We start from the raw sequence: 21,454 nt of genomic DNA, 5'->3' as shown, positions 1-21,454 counted from the left end.
ATTCAATAAAACTTCAGCAAATTTTGGACGCTAACTTGATACCATCTGTGAAAAAGCTGAAGTTAAAGAGAGGATGGCTTCTACAAATGGATAACGATCCTAAACACACCTCAAAATCTACGCTGGATTACTACAAGAGGCGCAAACTGAAGGTTTTGCCATGGCCTTCACAATCTCCTGACTTCAACATAATAAATCTATGGATAGACCTTAAAAGAGCAGTTTATGACAAACAGCGCCGAAATCTCATAGAACATTACAAGGTATTAACTCTTCTGGGGCCCAAACCTTTGCGGATGCCATCTTTTAGTTTTGTTATTTTGAAAGTGTAAATGAAGGAAATAAAATCTTTTTGTGATATATTATACGAATGTCTAATCTGTCATTTGATGCCTTTTGGAGATTTTTCAATCCTTTCTTGGCTTCTTCATACATATTAATGAAACGTTTTACCTGGGATTCTGAAACCTTTGAGCACCACTGTACATAACCAACTTTAAGCTCTTTAGATGTTTGTTTTCTCCAGGTGTAACACTATTATAAACCTTGCGGATACGTAGCCAGCCTGGCATTTATTTGGAATCGTGTTCCTGTCCACCCGATGAATGTAGTCCAAGTTTCTGGCTCCTCTTAGCTCCTAATAGACATTTCTGTGTCTTTAGCTGCTGAATTCTCCACCAGTTGGTCCCCGTCTGCTGCTCTGTTGCTGAATACAGCTGCCGGCTGCAGCTTACAACAACGCTGATCAGAGCTGTGACTGAACCAAAACAACGAGCTAAAAGACACTAACATGCTCAGAAGATCTGAGAACTGTAAACTTAACTGAGTGAATATTGTCCGGGGTTTAGAGACAATTCAGCCCACTCTTTAATTGGATAAACAGGTAAGAGGTTGGTATTTTTGAGTTTTGGAAACCTCGGCCACAGTGTGTGAATGTGTGTGAATGGTGAATTTACTATGTAAAAGGGCTTTGAGTAGTCGTTAAAACTAGAAACGCGCTATATATAACACAAATATACAAATATAGCACAAATAACAGTTCATTTGTGTGACCAGCTATGAAGATGGAATGCAGCGGGGGTTCTACACCCCACAGCGACAGAGGTGTGTGTGTGACATCAAAACGTGAATGCATGCCAACCGCTGTCCCCACAGAGGGAAACTCCAGGGGCCACTGGCGAATCAAGTTGTTCATCTCAGGGGAAGCTTTTCTCATTCAACTTGATGTTTTTCACTCCTTCCGTATAACATCATCTGTGATGTTACAGAACCTTAGGCTACATTTCCATTTGTTTTGTTTGTTTGTTAAGCTAAGCCAAAAACAATCTCCGTGCACACAAGTGTTTTTAGCTCCAGTAGAACTAACCTCCGCTTAATATAACACACCCCAAACCAAAATATCTCATCAACATTCTCATATACTGGAGATATAAACAGCAGACAGCATGTTTACTCTGCCCGTTGCTGGTGGTTGCCATGGTAATGTTAGTAGCTTAGTCTCAGAGAATGGCTCCGGTTTTGGGGCTCTGAAACGCCAGAGCAGTGAGAATGCAATCCGAAACATAGCAATGTGAATATAGCCTTAGGTGTGGGGGAGGGGCCTACAATAATATCTGAACTGTGACACCATCATCACGTTACTGCAGTGAATCAGGAATTTATAGTTTGAGGTTAGTGTTCCGTTGCCGCCGGATGTCCTTCACCGTCTGCTTTCTTTGTGTTCTGGAACAACAGCCAGAACACATTATAGTTTTTTTTGAGTAAAATTCTCATCAACGGCCATTTTAATTCCAATGTGTCAAAAACCGACATGCCATGTTCCTTCCCGAGGATATTTAGCAAAGTCACCGTTGTTTGGTCCGCTCTTAGCCCCGCCTTTGACGATTCTGATTGGTTTAAAGAAATACCATTAAACCACAGCACGATTCTCTCCCATCCCGGGATGCTGCGTGGACTAGCCAGACCCTCCTCCGCAGCGCTGGGGAGGACGGTCTGGCAATGCAGAACTACTTGGAGGTTGGTAGTTCTAGAAATAGTGACAACTTGCTGGGGATTGTCAGCCATCTAATTTAAAAAGTCATACCGTATTACAGGGCCAGAGGGAATCTGGGAACAAAGAATTTCATAGATTTTGATTTAAAACAATTTTTAACTCAGAATGTAAACACATCTCCACCACATGAAAGAAAATAGTTCACTTAATAATGCAGCTTTGGATTTTAGATGACCGCTGGAAAAAAAGGAGAGTATTTCCTGGAGCATGGCCAGCTGCTTGTCCACCAGTGAAATGACAGTAATAATCAGAGCTGAGAGGCAGGATACAGTCAAGAACATCCTTTTATTCAATCAAGTAAAGGTGTTGCTCCTTTCAAACTGTTTTATTATTATTATTATGGAAAAGAAACTGTAATTAACACATGCATTTACCATGGGCTCTGGGGGTGTGTGTCTGAGAATGGGAAGCTGGTCTGAGGGAGGAGAGGGAGGAGCACTCTCGGCGGGAGGGGTTACAGGGGCCGAGGCGGGAGGGGAGCTGTACGCTAACCACGGCCCAGCGTCCTACAAAACGTCTTAAAACAAACAAGGAGAAAAAAACGGCGGACGGTCCGGCCACAGGGTCCGACTGGGCTCTTTCTTTAAACGGTGTACACACACACATACATACATACACACACACACACGACCTGTCTGTCTCCGGTATGGCTTCTCAACTGTGGCGCTTATATTTGTCCAAGGTTTGATTAATAATACTGCTGCTGGCTTCATCTGCTTGATGAAAGAAAACATTTTAAAAAGTTGCATATGTAGATTTTTTTCTTTTTTGCAGGCCAAAAAATGTGTAACCATTCGATTTTGCTGGTGGAATTTCACCGTGCTTTTTTTCTCTCTCTAGAAGTCACCAACTAATCTTGTACAGCTTTTGGAACCATTATCACTTTGGTCAATGCGTCAATCAAACACTGCGATTTTTAGAATGGCGGTGAATTAATGTGTACCATCTCTTTATGATTGTGCTAAATCTGAGCCGTTCAGTCTCCACGCGGTGGAACCAGTCCGCTTCTAAGGTGCTTCAAGTCATTCTTTTCCTTTAAAAAATAAAAACAGCTGGTCTCATTCAACTACTAGAAAGGTTCATAACTGAAGGTGACGATGCAGCATTTTCCTGCTGCCTAAGATACGCAGTAACAATGACAACAAAAAAAGAAAAAGAATCAAAAAGCAAATCAAAATTCTATTAAATAAAAAAAAGGAAGAAAAAAAAAAAGGTTAGAAACAAGGATTACAAACAAACCTGCCTATGCTAGCAATCGGACTTCGGTCCTCCCCCTCGCCCACGCCCCAAACCTAAAGTTCCCGCAAGTGCTTTTCTCCCTCCGCCACGCGCTGATGTGTTATCGCCAGCTCCCGGGGGGGAACTATTTCTTTGCCGTGACCCGGCCCCAGCCTCAGCACAGCCCAGAGCCCCCTGGTGTAACTTGTTCACTTACATTAGCTGTTGAATGGAGAAGCTGAAGAAGATGGGTATGGTAATACAATGTGAAGCGTACAGACAAGAATAACATGTGAGCTAACTGCATTCTGCTCAGCAAAAAAAAAAAAAAACGTTGCGTATTTTTTTCTTTTCTTTTTTTAAAACCCCGCCGTTCAGAGAAAGGGAGAAGAGGAAAGGGGGAGGGGAAGAGAGGGTTACGCAGCTATAGACTACTCCAGTGTCCAAGATAGACAGAAGACAAGATACAGAGGAAGAGAAGCAAGACAGAATTTCTTTTTGTCTTTTTTTTTTTTTTTTGGCTTTTCTTAATTATTCAACAAGAAAAAGAAGAACTAAATCACACCAATTTTTTTCCTTTAGTACTATGTATACTGCTTTTAAAAAGCTCCAAGAAGAGGAAGAGAAAGATATAGAAGTATGAAGGAGGGGACGTGTTTTTTTTTGTTTTTTTTTTTCCATTCGAGATGGGCACTCAGGATTACAAGATGGAGTCTGTGAACAAAAGGCACTTTTAGGGACAACCTTTAAGATGCTCTGAGTCTATAACACTACGTCACCAAACAAATATTTATAGTCATTTACAGTGGGAGATGGGGAAGAGGGGGTGGGGGGGAGGGGGGGTTCTGGCCAGACAGAGTCCGCTGATTCCCTCTCCCTAACCCAACTAGACGTTTACACCAAATCAAACCAGATATTCTTTTTTTTTTTTTCTTTCTTTGAATCCATAATTGTGCATCTCCCATTGGGGAAGATCTTGTCTTTGTCCCACACTAGGATTGATTGTGTTGGATACAAGATCCCGGTTCGTCTCCCTCCAACCTTTCCTCTGCTATGGTGTTACAGGTTGATGGGAGGGAGGGATGGGGGGGGGAAGAGAATGCCTTTTGTCACAACAACCTTTTCATACAATAAACCCCTCCCCCCCTCGGTAAATACAAAAAAAAAGAGAAATAGAATAATGCATGTTTTCCTAAAAATTTGCTTTTTATCATAACACTTAATTTTGTTTATTATTATTTATGTATAATAGAGATTGAATGTACTTTTATTCTTTACGAAAGCACCAGGTTTCATAGTGATATATATTTTATGAGTTGCAAAATTGTTCCTTCAGCCCTCCCACATTTTAAAAACAAATCATTACAAAATAAGTTTTTTTTTTCTTTTCTTAAAAAAAGCGAAAAAAGGAGAAAAAAAACGACAACAACAAAAAGTAAATTAGAAACTATTTCCGCAAACTTACTTACAAAGACTGGGATATTTTTCTCGCTGCCCTCATATTTAGAGTCCCAGAGCACGTGGACTTGAAAAACAAAACAAAAAAGAAACGTAGAGTTTTTTTTTTTCCTTTTTCCCTCTTTTCTCGTGACACCCTCAAACAATCGCTAACACACAAACACAATTCCTCTACCAAGGCATTGCACATGGCTCAATCAACATACATCATTTAGTTTCAAGAACAATACTTCCCATCAAAACAAGAAAACAAAACCAAATCTCTTCTTTTTTTTTTTTTTTTTTTAAATCCTCAACTACAATACCATCACTGTCTATGTGTCTATTGTTGTGTTTATCGCTGATTTCTCCTTTTCGTCATTTAGTGTGGGTTTAGAGACTGGTACTTTAGCTTTAATCAGCGCTTTTTCAGATGCATCCTATGACTGTGCGATGTCCGCCATGCTTCAAAAAATAACTAGACTGCCACAGAGCTTATCTTGCAAATAAAAAAATGTATATATCTATAAATATATATGTGTATTATATATAAAGATGCTTGAGATTATCTAGTGAGCTGTCACCATTTTGTCCCCCCCCTTCTCCTGACATAAAATTTTTCCACCATTCACTATAGCTTATATGCGAGAAAAAAGAACCTGAATTCATGTTTGACAAATTGCATAATGGGAATACAGAGGCACTTCCATAGATTAGAAAAGAAATCACGTTTAGCCGTTGTTAACGTCGTATTCAGCGGAGCTAGTTCTCTCTACGAAGCGGATGAGATGGGGCGCCATTCGCTTTTGGCCAACTATGTTGTGTTTCCCTGCAGCGAAGAACATGGCCAGGCAGTCCAGTTATTTTGTGAGGTTGGATGGGTCATTAGAACTTTTGTTTTTGTTTTAAACAGGAGATAACTGTCAGAATATATGCATGGATATAAAACGATTGAAAGCATAAAGGCCTCCTCAGATTGTCTATTTTTAAGACTTCCCTTTAAATTGAAGTAGTTGAGCATGGGGGGAGGGGGTGTTTGCATTTATAGTAAGTGGTCTTTATAAGTCTGTGTTTAAGAAGTGGCCATCTGTGCTCTACAAGTGTGTTTCCATCCCAGCGATACATCCACTGCGATGGTCAATCTACTGGTATACTTTGTTTAAAACTCACAAGGTTGGCTGGTATGATTGTTTTAGTGCAGTTTTGATCATTAAGGGCTCATTGTTTTACAATAGTTTGGTGGGGAGTGCTGGTGTATGTGTGTGTGTTGGTGGGGTTTCCATAGCAACCGATATCCTTTATCTGATCCTGTGCACCACCAACAGAAATGGGCACATGGGTGATCGTCCTACTGCTAGCCTTACAGGCCCTCGTTCCCTCTCTGCAAACAGCCAGATATGTCACATATTCATTTTGCTCCACAGTGTGGCTCCCTCTGCTCTTGGAGCAGCGGCCCGTCTGGGAGTGTAAACAACAGGGTAAACTTTAGGGAGACAGAAAAGACGAGCTACTCTCTTTTACTCTCGGTCCCATCTTCAGCAACCTTTTTTTATCCTCCTTGGTTCTGTTTTTCTATCACTCCACCACCAACTGTTCCTGGGTCAAATAATAGATGGGGCTGGTTTTGTTGTTGTGGACCTGTATGGTTCAGCAGGTTAGTTCCCCAGAAAATAAGCTTCCTGTGATTGTCAAAATCCTGCATTGTGTGGTCTTGCAGTACTGTACTGTACGTGGCAAATAGGTTTCTCTGGCACATTTTGACAGTGTGGAAAAGATTTTTTTTGCCAAGATATAGACAAGAAGATCGATACCACTCTCATGTCTGGCCATTAAAGATGAAGCTATTGCTAGCAGCTGGCTGGCTTAGCTTAGCATTAGGACTGGAAATAAGGGGAACCAGTTGGCCTGACTCTGTCCAAACGTAACAAATCTCCCTACGAGCTGCGTTCAGACGCAAAGGGCTCCAGCAGAGACCTGCTTGCTGTTTCCAGCCTTTACGCTAAGCTAAGCAATCCATCTGCCCGTGGTAGCTTCACATTTAATGTACACACTCGAGTGTGGAATTGATCTTCTCGCCTACCTTTCGAAAAAAAGAAAGAAAAAGTGTTTTTCCCGAAAGAATGCCAACGTTTTTTCCCATGAGGCCTACTATTTGATCCAGGTCAGCAAACCACCCTGTCTACACCGCTTCAACGTCCCACGTCTTACTGTGTTTCTCTATAAGGTGCTGCAATTCAAATACAAAACAATTATAAAATAGTACAAATCCAAAAGGAATAAATTCAAATAAGAGAACACACAAGCGATAACAAAATCATTCATCTACATTACAAAGAGGGCAAAGGGGGGGAACCAATAACTGCTGTCTAAACTCGTGAAAACTGTCAGTAATGATACACACACACACACACTGGGATTTTCAGCGTGTGTGACGTTTGGATATCTAATCAAATAGGTAGAGAGAGTTGACTGGGCTTACTGTGTGCAGATACATTGGAAAATAAGATTACAACACCGCCACCTGTGGAGACTACAATCTAAAGGTCTGACTGGGCAACTGTGTGTGTTCTCTATCGTACACACCCATGCTGTGGTCATGGCACAGATTGTGTGAGTGTGCGTTGTGCGGGGAAATGTGAGAATGAGCGGAGGCCATTGATTTGTCAAACTGAACAATTGGGGGGGGGGGGGGGGGGTCGAGGGCACATGAAAGGCTCCTTGTACCTAGCGTTTTTTTCCTCTTTAAAACTCTCAATAGGCAGGTCTGGTTTACCTCCCATGCCTTGTAGGTAAATAGTGCACATCGTTACGATTAGTGTTAATTGATTCAGCTTCTAGTGCAACCCTTAATCAAGATATGTTTTGATGATCTCTCTCTAGTTAGTAGCAGGATAAGCAAAAAGGGGACTTTGTAGTCAATGGTCATACAAAGAGACTCAATGGTCAATTGGATTTTTGTTTTGTTTTGGGTGATGAGACATCACAGGAGCGTGGACTGCAGCTTTCATTGGAAACCAAATGGATTTGGGTAGCTTATATATAACATCTGTGTCGCGGGAACCTGATTTTGTTTTTGTTGGACAGTTGATTTTCTTAGCCATTCATAACATCCTCACGAATGTAGGAGACAGTTGACCGCTTTTCCCCCCTTCCTCAGGTTCCTCCTGCGTTGCTGCTGGTTCGGTGGTGGTTGTTTTTTAGGAGAGACCTGCTTGCTTCTGTTTGTCCCCTTACCCCTTCTTTATCCTGGGCATCCTCTTGTCCATCCATTCATCTTTCCATTGATCCATCTTTTTGCTCGAGACGGGTCCTCCCTCTGACTGGATAAATGAGTCCAGAGTTCCTCTAAAAAGCGTCATGCTGCTGGAATTTCCTGCGTTGCTCGATTATATTTTGTTATCAGGTTGAGACGTACTGTCAGGGCCGGTCGGTGGGTCGATTGGTTGGGGGACGAATATCATCCTGTGGGTTGTTTCTCTGTTTTTCTATTTCCGATTGTAAAGAAAGAATTCTAGTTGCTGGTTTGTACACAGATCTTGTCAGAGGAACCAAGACTGGAAAAGAAAAGAATGAGATCACGTTAGCATCAAAACCAGTAAATTGTACATACACAAGAAGGAATAAATGAAACACCTAAGAATACATTTTAAATCAACTTTTTAATCCCGTGGCTTGGATGGACATGAAACTCTACAAATGATGACATCACTTTAATCAATCTTGTATAAAGTAGTTTAAAAGTACTTTACCCAAAAAATGACTTTGTTGTAGCAGTGTTGTACAAGACTTGTATAACCTTTAAAAGGTTTTTCTAATACTTTGTCCACGCCTTTTATTTACATGACGGGGTAGGAATGTGTCTGTGGATGTTCTCAAGTCATCCAGGTCATCGATTTTCAAGAAAGTTTGAAATCAAAGACAACTGGATTTAGGTAAATGGGAAGATTTGTTTCACATCCAAGAGACTTCCTCTGTAATTTTCCTAGCTAGCCTTTCATACTCCCGTACCTTTCTGAGGGTGTTCATACAGTACCAAAATGCAAAAGTCATTTAAGTCATAGTTATCCAAGGGAGGTTAAGATCAAGGGCATCTGGACTTGGTTAAAGGTGCTGGAAGACATTCCGTGTCTCATTCAAGAGACTTCTTTAATAAGAATTAAAGGAAGTAGGAATATTTGTGCGGGTGTACCTAAATGAAAATGGCAAATGACTTGACAAACGTGAGCAGGATTAATCTTCTGCAGAACACGAATGTCTGTACAATATGTCATGTCAAAATGGCATGACATGAAAAAAGACATGGTAATGTATTGAATAATTACTTCAGTCACAGTGGTGGACGACCAACAGCCACGCCACTGGGTTTACTGATAAAAAAAGATGTGCTGAAATATATCAGAAACCACCATGACAGATGCAAGCTATGGAAAGTGAAGTATTGTAAGGTGTCTTGGTTATTTTGTCCCTGAATATGACTCCACAAGAGGTTCCTACAGTGACAGAACAGTCATCTGGGCCACCGGCCCAGCTACTACCATCAATTCTGTCCATTTTTGGACCAAAGTACGGTGTGTCTCCAATTTGGCCGAGCAGTGAATGGCTACTAATGGCCATGCAGCAGCAGGGAGACAGCAGTCTGGCGCTCTGTGTTGCTTGCACCATCTTCATGTTGGGTTTCTCTCACTCAGCGGGAAACAGGGAGCAGAAATGGGTCACCGTCGCCGCTGTTGGCTGCCCCGCTTGGCCTGCAAGATCTGGCGCTGGGTGCTAATGCCGCCAACATTCTAGAAGTCAAGCCTTGGAAACTACTCTGAGGCTCCAGGGAAGCAGCCTTTTGTTTCATTTGACTCAAACAGGTCGCATGAATGCCCCCCTTCTGCCTCCTGCCCTTCTCAGCTACCCTACTCCCCTGGGCACTGTCCCAGCGGGCCTTAGGCATTGTAACTTCTCAGTTACTCTCTCTCACTCTCTCTCTCACATACACAATCCATCTATCTCCTGTGGACACTCCTACTAAATCCTTGGCATTAAACAGTGACCACCCTCTTTTCTTTCCTGCCCCCCTCACCCCCTCTCAATCAACCCCTTCTCAAATTCAAGACCACTGGCTATGACATCATGTCTGGTTGCCGGGGTAACAAGACAGCAAGGACGTGACTTCTGTAAGGGCCAAAACTCAGTCCCTCCGTTCCCTGCGTCTCCCCTGTTGTCCTGCCCCGTTGGTATCTTGTTTCCCCTTCCCCCCCGTTCGCAGTGTTTCACATCGGCCACCAGAGGGCACATGGAGCCCACGGTGAGAGCTTCTCCAGCCTGTCTTCCAGTCACCACATACACACTTCTGACATGCTCTTTGTCTCGTGATCTATCATTTGTTTTAGAGGATCATCAATCTTGTTGTGTCATTTTCTGAGAGGACACATGCAAACTATTACTGCTGTGTGTTCTGGTTGGGCCTTGAAAAGTAAAACCATACTTCAGACACTACCCACTGAACAATGAGCATATAAAGACAGACGAGGTGGGCTTAAAGTATGTAGATAATTTTTATGGCGTTTGGTGTAGGACTATTTTTCATTGTTTGGTCTCGGCTTCTTAGCTACATTCACAGATATTTTAGACCAGTGGTTTCCAAACTTCTTCATGTCAAGGACCTCTAAACTGACACAAACTACACCACAGACCCACATTTGGTGAGATTTTTTCCCAGGGGCCCCCATTAGAAGTTTTTTTTGTTGCATTTAGATGTTTTATTACAGAAAGCAAATTAAACCGATGACCGAAATTAGTCATATATTCTGTCATTGAGTTATGGAATTATAGTTAAAATAATGATTTCCCTATTGGCTGGGGACCTCCTGGAACTCCCTTAAGGACCCCACTTTGGGAACCACTGTTTTAGACAATAGTGTGCTTCAAACTTTGTGGTAACAGTTTGGGGAAGACCTTGTCCTGTTTAACCATGACAATGCTGCTGTGGAACTCCGACAGCAAGTTGGCCTTATTATCTAAGATCAGCGCCTGACCTCACTAGTGCTCTTGTGGCTAAATGCGAGCAAATCCCTGCAGCCAGGTACAAAAATCTGTTTGAAAGCCTGAAAGCAGAAGAGAGAAGCAGGGCAGCATGTTTCCCACTGCCTTGCCCATGAATGTGGAACGAGATGATGAGCAATCACACATGAATATCCGGTGTCCATCTACTACATCTACATCTAAGTTGTTAAGTCCAATACGGACTGGACGGACATGACTAAAAAAGAAGGCAGTGCGATGAAGAATGGGGAGAAAAACTGACAGTGAAAAGAGGTAGAGCAGAAGACAATAAAGATCAGAGTGAGGAAAAGAAGAAGTAAAATAACGGGTGGAGGGGCAGAACGGATCAGGATTGGGGGAAATGGAAAGGGAGGAAAAGTAAGAGAAAGGAGAGCAGAGAAACAAAAGTTTCAGATGGTTTCCATGTGTTCAGAGCGGGTGTGGTTGGACACTAATGAGAAAAGTACTGGTTGGTAATGGAGGAGGCATATGAGCGAGACATACGAGCGAGGCAAAAGGGAAGGAACAAAGAAGGTGGAAGAGGGAGAAAGTAAAAGGCAAAGAGAGAAAATAAAAAAGAGGGGAGGGAAGGAGGAGAGTGTAGTGGACATAGCTGAAAAGAGAGAGAAGTAGAGAAGGCAAGAAGAGGGAAAGGAGAGGTAGCAAGACGAGGAATGAAAAAGGCAGCAAGGTGGAAGGCCTGCTTGCCTGAAGGGAAGGCCATATGGGCCAAATAAACATTTGAGTACATATGGTAAACCACACACGTACAGTAAAATACAGATGTACAAATGCATACATTGATGGTGCGCTGTGGGATGGTGTGAGAGGTGAGGTGGAGGAAACCCAGCAGCAGGTTTCAGGGAGGGAGGGACTAAGAAGTATTCTGGCGAACATCCACACAGTTAATACGTTTCCTGTTTTAGACCAGCAATCACAGTCAACACAAACGAGTTACCTCCTCATTTCTACACATCAGACAAAAACTGCCACCGTGTACCAGACTCCTACCTGCGTCTGCTGCGGGATGTTCAGAAAGTTGTTGTCCCGTGATCCGATGCCGACAAACCTGTTGGAAGCTGTGGCGCCTGGCGTGGAGTATGCTAGAGAAACCGAAGAGAAAGAAACCAATACATCAGTGCATGCAAAAAGACAGCTGGCAGCTTAAAGAAATCAAATGATGGAGTGATGTGTCGTTGACTGTAGCTAACATTAGCCAAGCTATGGAAAACAGCAGCTTAGCTGGACAGATGTCCCGAGGACAAACAATACTGTCGATCCGACTTTAGCTGTTCATGTACTGCCACCGCTTAAATGCATAGTACTTTGCGAAAGCCTTAGGCAGGTGGGAAACTGCTGTAAACTAAGAATACTAGATTGTTTATTTTTATCAATTTTCAAAATTTAAAGTTACCGAACAAAAGAAAAATCAAAATCCTATCAATATTTGGTGTTTCTGCCCTTTGCCTTCAAACCAGCATCAATTCTTTTTGGTACATCAATTCTTATAGGTACACTTGCAAAAGGTCAGGCAACGATGATGATCGTAGACGCAGTGGTCGGACAAGGAAACTTAGTGCAGCAGATGAAAAACGCATCAAGCTTATTTTCCTTCGAAATGGGAAGATGTCCAGCAGTGACATCAGCTCACAACTGACAGGAACCAGTGGGACCCATGCCCCATCCAACCATTGTTGAGTCGCTTGGCCTTGTTGCCATATCGGAGGACTGGCTTTTTGGCTGCAACTCTTCCACGAAGACCACTTCTGGTCAGACTTCTCCGGACAGTACATGGGTGCACCTGGGAACTGCAGTGCAACTGGTTTCCTTGTCCGACCAGTGCATCTACAATCCTCAACATTGGCTGACCGTTTGTCAGGCAACACCAAAATATGGATAGGATTTAGATTTTTCTTTTGTTCGCTCATTTTTCATTTTGAAATTGATTGAAAAAATTTTCAAAAAAAATTGAAAAATTGATTAAAATTAAACAATCATTCTTTATATTTTTGAAAGCATTCTTAGTTTGCAGCATTTTTAACACCTGCCCAAGACTTTTAAACAGTACTGTATAGAAAGAGCAGGTGAGTGTTGCTAATACAGTTAAACCCTTCTTTGTGTTAATTTAGTTGGAAGCATGTGTAATTAGAATCCTGCAGCCTGCATTAATCGAGCAGCTGCTTTGGTTCAAGATGCTTGTTTAACGTTAGCATTAGCCTCAGACAGCTAAACCGCAAAGCCACAAAACAAGTCCGTGGGATTTTTGAGTTCCTTAACAGCATTGTCTGATGAACAGCGTGAGGTACGCTGTGACTTTTGGCTTCCTCTGAAGGCAGGGATGTGCATCTGTTTTACAGTTTATGCGTCTTTTCAGGCAGTCACAACACACCTTTAACTCAATCTCATTAAAAAGAAAGAGGCTCCACCTAGTGGCAACTAAAGCAAATCTACACAACATTACATGATGGTTTTCCACACGTTTCTTGTCTTCTGCATCAGCCGGTAATTTTAAGATTGGTTGATTGATGTCCCTAGTCAGAGGGTAACAAAATCTGCCACACAGCACCGCTATAGCTCACTAATTGGGACCTCGTATCATGTTTGATTAATCTGTACAAAAAGTGTGAAAACAAGACAAAACTCAAGAAAGTGAGCGATGCATAAACTCCCTTATACCACAGTGTGTTATTTCACACATTTAGGTTTTTTGTACAAATTAAATAAACAGCAGATAATGTGTTAATTAGTGAGCTTTGGAGGGTCCGGTTATTATGATTTTGTTAACTTGAACAGAGCCAGACTAGCTGTTTCCACCTTACTTCCAATCTTTATGCTAAGCTAAGCTAACCAGCGGCTGGCTGTAGCTTCATGTTTATCATAGTTACGAGAGTAAACCTAATGGATCACTTTAGTTAAATAACAAAAAAAATGTGATAAATCAAATTTGTACAAGAAAGTAGTGCTATATTTCTTTGAGGTCATCAAAACTCCAGAGAAGTGCATAACCTAGTCTGCAAACTTAAATCTCCCGGAGTGATTAAATCCTGTTGATAAACTTGTTGGAATGGATTGAGCACACCAGAATTCTGATATTGAGGATCAGTCAAGAACATTTAAAACCCACTGGCATCAAAGCCTCTGACAAATTTAGGGCAGTTTGAGGTACCCTACGGACTCCAGCATTTGAATCTCACTAAGGGATTCAGGATGTAGTGTGCAGACTTGTGTTTGTGTGGAGGAAAAGGAGGAAGGACAAGAAGGAAAAAAAAGACAGAGAGAAAGATAACTTGGAGATGTATGTGCTTGGACATATACAGTATACATCCATGTGTTTCTAAGAATTGGAATAACATACATAAGACAAAAGACTTAGAGACGCTGACTGGGGGGAAAAAACACTAAATTTGAAAGAAAGCTAAAAACAAAAATATAAAGTGCTCCATCCAGTGCCCCTCCTATCACATGTGAGGAAGACAATGCCCCTCAGTAGGACTGACACACCTTCACCTTAAAAACACACTGCTTAACAATCAACAAAAAAAGCTAGAAGCTAAAATCAGCTCAACCAAAAACAAGTATGACTACTTTTTTGAACCGCCAATGTCCCAATTTCTACTGGAATGTTTTGGAGTCCATTTAATTCACTGCCCTAAATTTGTGCTCTTCACAAGTAAAAGTAAGAATAAATTAATAATCAAAATCTTTTCAAGTTTTAAAATTTTTTTTTTTTATACAAGGTTTGCTAATGAGTCCATCAGGGGAAGAAATTAGGATTTAGTAGAAGAACTGGGTTGGTGATGCCACTTCCACACCAGACAATGCCAAATGGGCTCAACATGAAGAGCCACTCAAACTGATGGGGCCTAATACAGAACCCTGATGAGCACCACGGGAGTCCATTATGAAATGTACGTCTAACCAGACCTCTGGTGTCCTTGATCTACACTGAGCTCCACAGAGCTCTTGGGCTGGCTTCCACAGTCTTCCAAGGGTTAAGGGAGGTGAGATGTTGTATACACAGGAACAATGATGGCACGAAGTTGGAGAAAGAACAATGGCAGGGGTCTTTTCACTGGGTTGGGATTTTCAGATTTTTGTTGTTGGTTTGGTTTTGAGAGCGGTCTCTGCGGGGTCACTTACACGGAGATGCGGGCGAGGAGAGTCCGCCGTCAGGGGGCGTGCTGTTGGGTTTAGAGTCGGGCATAGGGAGGGGCACTGGGCGGGCCACTGGGGGAGGTGGAGGCAGCAAGAAGGAGCCTGGCATTTTGCTCTGGCCGCTCCCGTTTGGCTGCAGACAACACAAATAGGGTCAAGAGGGCGACATGCGACAATCCGCAGACACGGAATGATAAAAGGACGCAGCTCGGGAGGCCAGGTCCGAAAAAATATCCATGACGGAGGGGGGGAGGGAGGCAATAGTGGAAGGAGGGAGAGGATGTGGTGAAAAACAACAACCAAAGGAATGATGTATGTGGACGGCATCTTTTATGGAGGTGTGAAAAATAATAACACCACTGGGTTTGATAGGAGTGGGAGCTGGAGCTTGAGGTGTGAAGTTCCACAGGGGTGGTCCGTGGTGGGTGGAGGAGGGAAGTGAGCACATTATTGACTGTTTTTTTTCCGGAAGATGGCAAGAAATCAAAACCATGGGAGAATACTCGTCTACACAAGCACAACACCACCAACGATACCAGCACCAAACAACCAAACTCCAACTAAAATCTTAAAAGGCTAGAGATGAAAACAAACACAATGACAACACAGGACAGGTATGTTTGACTGAAGTGTGCCGTGACTGATTCACTCTCGTGCTGATGGTTGGAACTTCTAAGGGGTTGGGTGGAGCAAAAAAGTAAAAAAAAAAAAAAGAAAAAGGAGGAGGGGAAACGTTGAGGTCTGAAACAGCAAACGGCAAAATGACAACGACAAGACAAAACAAAAATGTGTACACCAATTAAATAAACAAATGTCTGTGTGCACTTGTGGGGTGTATTTCTGTGCATTTCTCTATATGGTATGTATAAATGACATCATGTAATACGCTTTTGGCATGCACAGTAAGCACTTTAAGTAATGACAATCATGTAATTATAGCTATGTTGCATTGTAAAGCAATGCAAACATGTTGCTGCTGACTTTTCTAAAATAGGCACACATGCGGAAACAAAAGCAGGCTATAATCATTTCAATTTTATAAGCAACTGAATACGTAATTTTGAAATTGAAGTATACATAGCATTGAAATATTTTACGTTGCAATCCATCTGACCGTTTGTGGTTTAAATTCCCCTCTATGAAATTTTCAGATGGTACTTTCAAGTTGTACAACTTCAAAATTTGATTTCAAGTTTTTGCTTAGGGTTTCAAATCCAGAAAATGTAAGCATCCAATATTTAAAAAAAAAAAAAGTTTTTTGAATTCAGTTCCGTCAAATTTGGATCTAAAAATTCAAGCAATGTCAAAAAAAACAGTTTGCTTTTTATGAGATTTGTTACATTCACACATTAAAATTCCATCAATCCAGCTTGAAAGAATTGATCGGACCTAGCTGCGATATCACGTTAGTCAGATCAGTCACATGATTCTCGAAAAAAAAAAAAACAACTTCAGACTAGCCTTGGACACTGGAATCCTCTAAATTTGTAAACCAGAAAAAAAAGTATTTGAAATGCAACCTACTGTAAGTTTTAAAGAGGGAAAATCATACCACATTAAGTCAAGTTAGGTGCACGGTGCTGCACACCCGCAGTTTCAGTATAAATGGCACATTTTTAAAGTAATTGTGTTTCTCTTCTCTTGCAGCATGCCTTACCTGTCCGCCGGCCTGCCCCGAGCCATCAGCACAGACAAACTGCACAAATTCCTTCAGGGGGTCCTGTCCAGGATGGTGGTGGTAGCGGATGGTTGGGTGGGTGAAGTACGGGCTAGACTGCTGAATGATGGAGGGAGACGGGAAGTGCAAGGCCGAGGCTGAAGCACGGGGACTCCCTGCCAACAGATACATTTCTATTAGAGGAACACAAGTAGAGGAAGATGCAGAGAGCAAGACGAAGACATTAGCCTTTGAATTCCTACACATTCTTTCAGATGGGAGAGATATGTTGAGTGATTGATGAATGATAGCAACAAAATCACATCAGAATTGGAAACAAGGTATAAATCTGGTTTTTAAATGTTGTATATGAAAGGAATGTTGCTTTTCCAAGAAGATGTGATTTCAAGTTAATAGCTATTATGGGCATTGCTCATGTTTTATGATTACTCCAATAAATCTAAACAGCTTTATGGAGGACACACACACACACACACACACACACAGAAAAACCATTCATATGTGCACACTCAGACTACATAACAAGTCAACACCACTCAGACTGGTACGCAAGCAGACACTGCACACACCTGAATGCGCACAAATTCAATAGATGCAAACGCTGCATTTTGAAATCAGATCCAAAGAGCTTGCAAATACAAAGAGCACAAAGAGATCATTGAGCACTGTCTTAAATTAGCCAGTCTTAATGCTTGCATGCCCGTGTGCTGTTTTGAGGGTGTGATTTACTAGCGTTGATGCAATTTGGCATCCAGACGGCAAAGCCGTTTTTCTTATGACACATTTTGTTTCTATGACAGAAATAATCTGTACGTTCACACTGTATGTCTAAGTTGATGCTTTCCTGTAATATGCTTTGGAGCTATATATCTACCCTACAACCAAACACAAAGCCCTCTCTATCAGACCTATAGCCATTACTAAATCTCCTTGATTTGTATTAGAAGCCTGTTCTCCTCTTTGCTGTGCCAGTCTTGACACCCACCCTGTCCAATCTAGGCCCCCCAGCTGCCCATGTTGGGCTGCCAACTCTCATTGTGGTTCTTGCATCGTATACATTGTGTGTGTGAGAGTACTTCGTGAGAGTTCCAACCCTGCTGCATTACCCCCTAGACAGGAGCCTATGCCTCGGAGCCCAGGAACACCTTGCTCCCACGCCAGGCTGCCTGTTCCCCAGTGAAGCTGTCTCCCTGCCTCTATTAGTCCCCTACTAATCCCATTAGAGACTGGGTAAAGGCCAAACACTCTGGGGGTATGGGGGCGGGTTGGGGATGGGATGATGGTGGGGGAGAAAGGATCAGAAGGAATCCCTGCACCCCCTACCTAGTCTCCTCCCCCTTTAGAGCACTTGTTCCCAACCCTTCTGCCCCGTTGGATGAACTCCAGTACCCCGTCATTCCACCATATTCCAAATGTTTCATCGGAATTGATTTTAAACAGGTTGTTATTCAACACTACTGATGACATATAGGGCGATAATGTTTTTTAAAATTTTTGCAACTGAACTCTTAATGTTTAGGTCTATTTGGTCAGGTTTGCATTCATACTACTAACTTCTGGCAGGAGCTCATTACACTTTTAGCTTTCTATTTCAACCATTTAGTCACAACTTTAGCTAACTATTTCAACCTTTAATTATTACTTTTAGCTAACTATTTCAAAATGAATCATTACTTTACCATTTAGCCATGCCTTTTAGCTAACTATTTTAACTATTTATCCACTACACTTACCTAAATATTGAAATTCCTTATCAATAACTTTTAGTTATATACTCCAGCTATTTATCCACAGATTCTCTGTAGTTAGACTTCTATGCTTGCTTTCCGACTAGTTTCATACACTTCCAATCACAACACCTAGTGTTCAGGTGTTACAGCTGACTCATGTTAAAAACATAAACAGATTTCTCTAACATTAGTTATTTGTAGTTATTTATAATTTCTCACTAAAATAATATGATAAGAGTTTGTTTTATTGTCACAACAGAACAAAGGAACATCAAAATATATTAAAGTTCTGTTAAATAAAATGTATAAAAATACAAACTTAAGATATGAAACTTAAAGTCCTTTGAACATAAACAACTAGTTGCCAACAGGGACGTTGTAGAAAGTCCTTTGGTGGACTAACTACGCAAAACCAACGCTCATAACATGGTTGACAGTCCGTCTTTATTTTTTGAATATTAATTTATCAGAATCATTGATAAATGATTCTGCTTTTTTTTAATGGCCATGTTAAATGCTAAAAACGATAGATCGGGAAATGCCTAATATCGGCCGATACTATGGACCCGCCAATACATCAATTGAGCTCTATTCTTCAAGCATCTGTTTTAAAAAACAAATCCTGTAGGTGCTGTTGTGAACATGAGTGCTCGTCTGTCTCTTGTGTACCCCGCTTCTCATCCTTCTTCCCCCAAGCTAAATTCAACTACTTCACTCCCTGGCAACTGCAGAAGTACCCCAAGGGGCATGAGTACCCCTGGGTGGAAATCACTGCTTGAGGGGGAGAACAGCTGAATGTAGCTAGATGGACAAACACTAACATAACCAAGACTTCGCAAAACCACTGCAAGCGGCTTGCCCTAGCATACTCCTCAACCCAAATTCACCAACCCCTAAATCCTCTTGGATCTCATCTTCCACACAGAAAAACAACACTGATGATGTGGTAGGCACTTTAACGCCAGTGCAGGAACAGTTCCAGCTTGTGCATTGTAAGAGTTTGTGTGAAAAGAAACAAATCCCAACTGTATAAATCACAACAGCTAGCCACAACAAGAATGGGATATTGGGCACTTGTGTGCATGTCAGCGTGAACATGTATATGAGTGTGTGTGGTGATTGCATCTGCTGTCTTGTATCTCAAGAGGCATAGGGTCTGTCAACAACCACGGCGGAAAGTTTGATGACATGGTGGTCAACCTCATTGCTTCACATCTGCTTGTTGGCTTAAAAAGCCTTTGATGTAGCCTAGCTAAAGTACTAAAGCACATGGGTAATTATCTCCAGTGAGCTCCTTCACTTGGTGAATTCACAGACAGCCCTTTCAAAAGAGAAGAGAAACTCTTTTTACAATCTGTGCCATAACGAGAGAATGATGATTTATTATCGGAGCCCCTGGCTCGGTTTGATATCTGATGTTATCAAGAGCTGCTTGTTTCAGCCTGGTGGAGATCAGCCGGTTTACATTCACAGCCTTATTTTCTGCCCTTGCCAGTATGAATAAAAACATGTGCTCGCCCACATTGAGATCAATTTGTTCCAAAAGTGTCAAGAAAAGCATGTCCGAAACAAGAAGTAAAAAAAGATGGGAAAGAAGATAGGGAACAGTGAAATGAAAAGATCAGCCTGGGGGCCCTCGGGTAAAAATAATTTGCCGGGGGCCTTGCTCCTCCAACTCTCTGTGCAATGTGTACAGTAAAACCAGCACATGAATTTAAGAATTTGCTCAATGTAAGCATAGTATCACCTTAAAATAACAGACTTGTGTCAAAGAGAGGGCCTCAACACCCACAGGCTCAGATGACGTCAGTCAATATTGTGCTTTAGTGGTATATACTCCTGACTAAAACTGCAATCACTGAAAAAACTACAAACCAATTGCCACACAGAGAGTACACCTGGGGATCAGAGGTCCCAGGCAGTTTCCCACTTTACCTGGTTGGTAATCCAACATCATAAAAACCCATGCCAAGATTTAGGACCCAGTGGTATTGTAATTCCATAAAGGTGGGGGATTCACGACTAAAGATATGGTCAAAACCAAAGCAGGACAAGCGGGAATATAGTATTTTTACTTTTAGTCTCAAGTAGGATTCTACATTTTCAACTGAATAGTGGCTTATTAAATGCCCACCATTCTCAAACCCCCACCACCAGTTTGTAACCTTAACCCTTTTTTAGATTATTTTTGGGGCTTTTCTGTCTTTAATGGACAGGACAGCTAGAGGAGAAAGGGGGAAGACATGCAGGACATTTTCACAGGTCAGATTCGAACCCTGGACCTCTGCGTCAAGGCATAAACCTCTAACTATATGTGCACCTGCTCTACCAATTGAACCAACCCGGCCACAACGTTAATGTTTTTATTGCCGATATAACATTGATGACATCAGTACCACATCATCATTATTATTCCATTCACTTTGGAAAACTCTCTTGTGAGCCACAACAAAGCTGTTTTCCCAGTCTGACCAAAAGACATGCGTAAAATTGGTTCCCCTTTAATTGTAGGTGTAGAGCATTAAAGTGGTACGACTACCATCACTTACAAGTTTTGCACCAAGAAATTACAATTCAAATTTTAACGACGGTGTTCCGTTGTCACTCATATTTACATTGAAATAGAATGAAATAAACATGAAATAATACATTTTTCTAATGTGTTTTGTTACATTTGAGACACTTAAATGTCTATTATAGAAGTCTATTTATTTATTAAGTCTTATTTAGATATTCACTTTTAAAATTTAAATTTTCTGCAAACTTTTATTGACTTTTATTAAAAATCAGAAATTTTGTAAAAACAAATGTCAGAAAACATAACAAGATAAGACAAGTTAGGAGTCCGTGAGTAAATGAAAACTTGATTCAAGTGTTATTTACCTCATAAATAAACAAATGCAAAAATAAGAGCACAATAGCCTTACAATCAGCCAAACCTTCGTGCAATCACAGATGTGACAGAATACACAGCAGCAACCCTGTGGTCCTGTCTTTCCACTCTCAGAAGAAGACAGTGATCTTTATAGACATCTGAAGAGCTACAACCACCATCCACCAGAGAGACAGACCCAGAAAAGTCACACACCACACCCAGACTCCCTAGAAGCTCCGTCACCAGCTTGACCCGCACCTTTCTAAGTCAGATCAGGC

The 21,454-nt window shown here is 41.6% G+C and overlaps 1 protein-coding gene across 28 annotated transcripts in view; it reads right to left on the bottom strand.

Annotated features, from left to right (window-relative positions):
- Positions 1 to 2,383: 2,383 nt before the first annotated feature.
- nfixb (nuclear factor I/Xb) overlaps positions 2,384 to 21,454 on the bottom strand; it is a 154,232-nt gene continuing 135,161 nt past the window's right edge. For 12 of the 28 annotated variants that reach the window (XM_034893670.1, XM_034893672.1, XM_034893675.1 and 9 more), the window contains 4 exons: positions 16,551 to 16,744; positions 14,879 to 15,026; positions 11,750 to 11,841; positions 2,384 to 8,262 (listed from right to left, as the gene is read on the bottom strand). In XM_034893670.1, the coding sequence (XP_034749561.1) occupies positions 8,248 to 8,262; positions 11,750 to 11,841; positions 14,879 to 15,026; positions 16,551 to 16,744 (449 nt within the window). In that variant the 3' untranslated portion in view covers positions 2,384 to 8,247. The remainder of the gene's footprint in view (positions 8,263 to 11,749; positions 11,842 to 14,878; positions 15,027 to 16,550; positions 16,745 to 21,454) is intronic. The other 16 variants (XM_034893674.1, XM_034893668.1, XM_034893681.1 and 13 more) reach the window with 3 other exon arrangements.

Source organism: Etheostoma cragini, chromosome 15 (genome assembly GCF_013103735.1).
Source record: "Etheostoma cragini isolate CJK2018 chromosome 15, CSU_Ecrag_1.0, whole genome shotgun sequence".
NCBI lineage: Eukaryota > Metazoa > Chordata > Actinopteri > Perciformes > Percidae > Etheostoma > Etheostoma cragini.
This window is presented reverse-complemented; position numbering and strand designations above follow the sequence as displayed.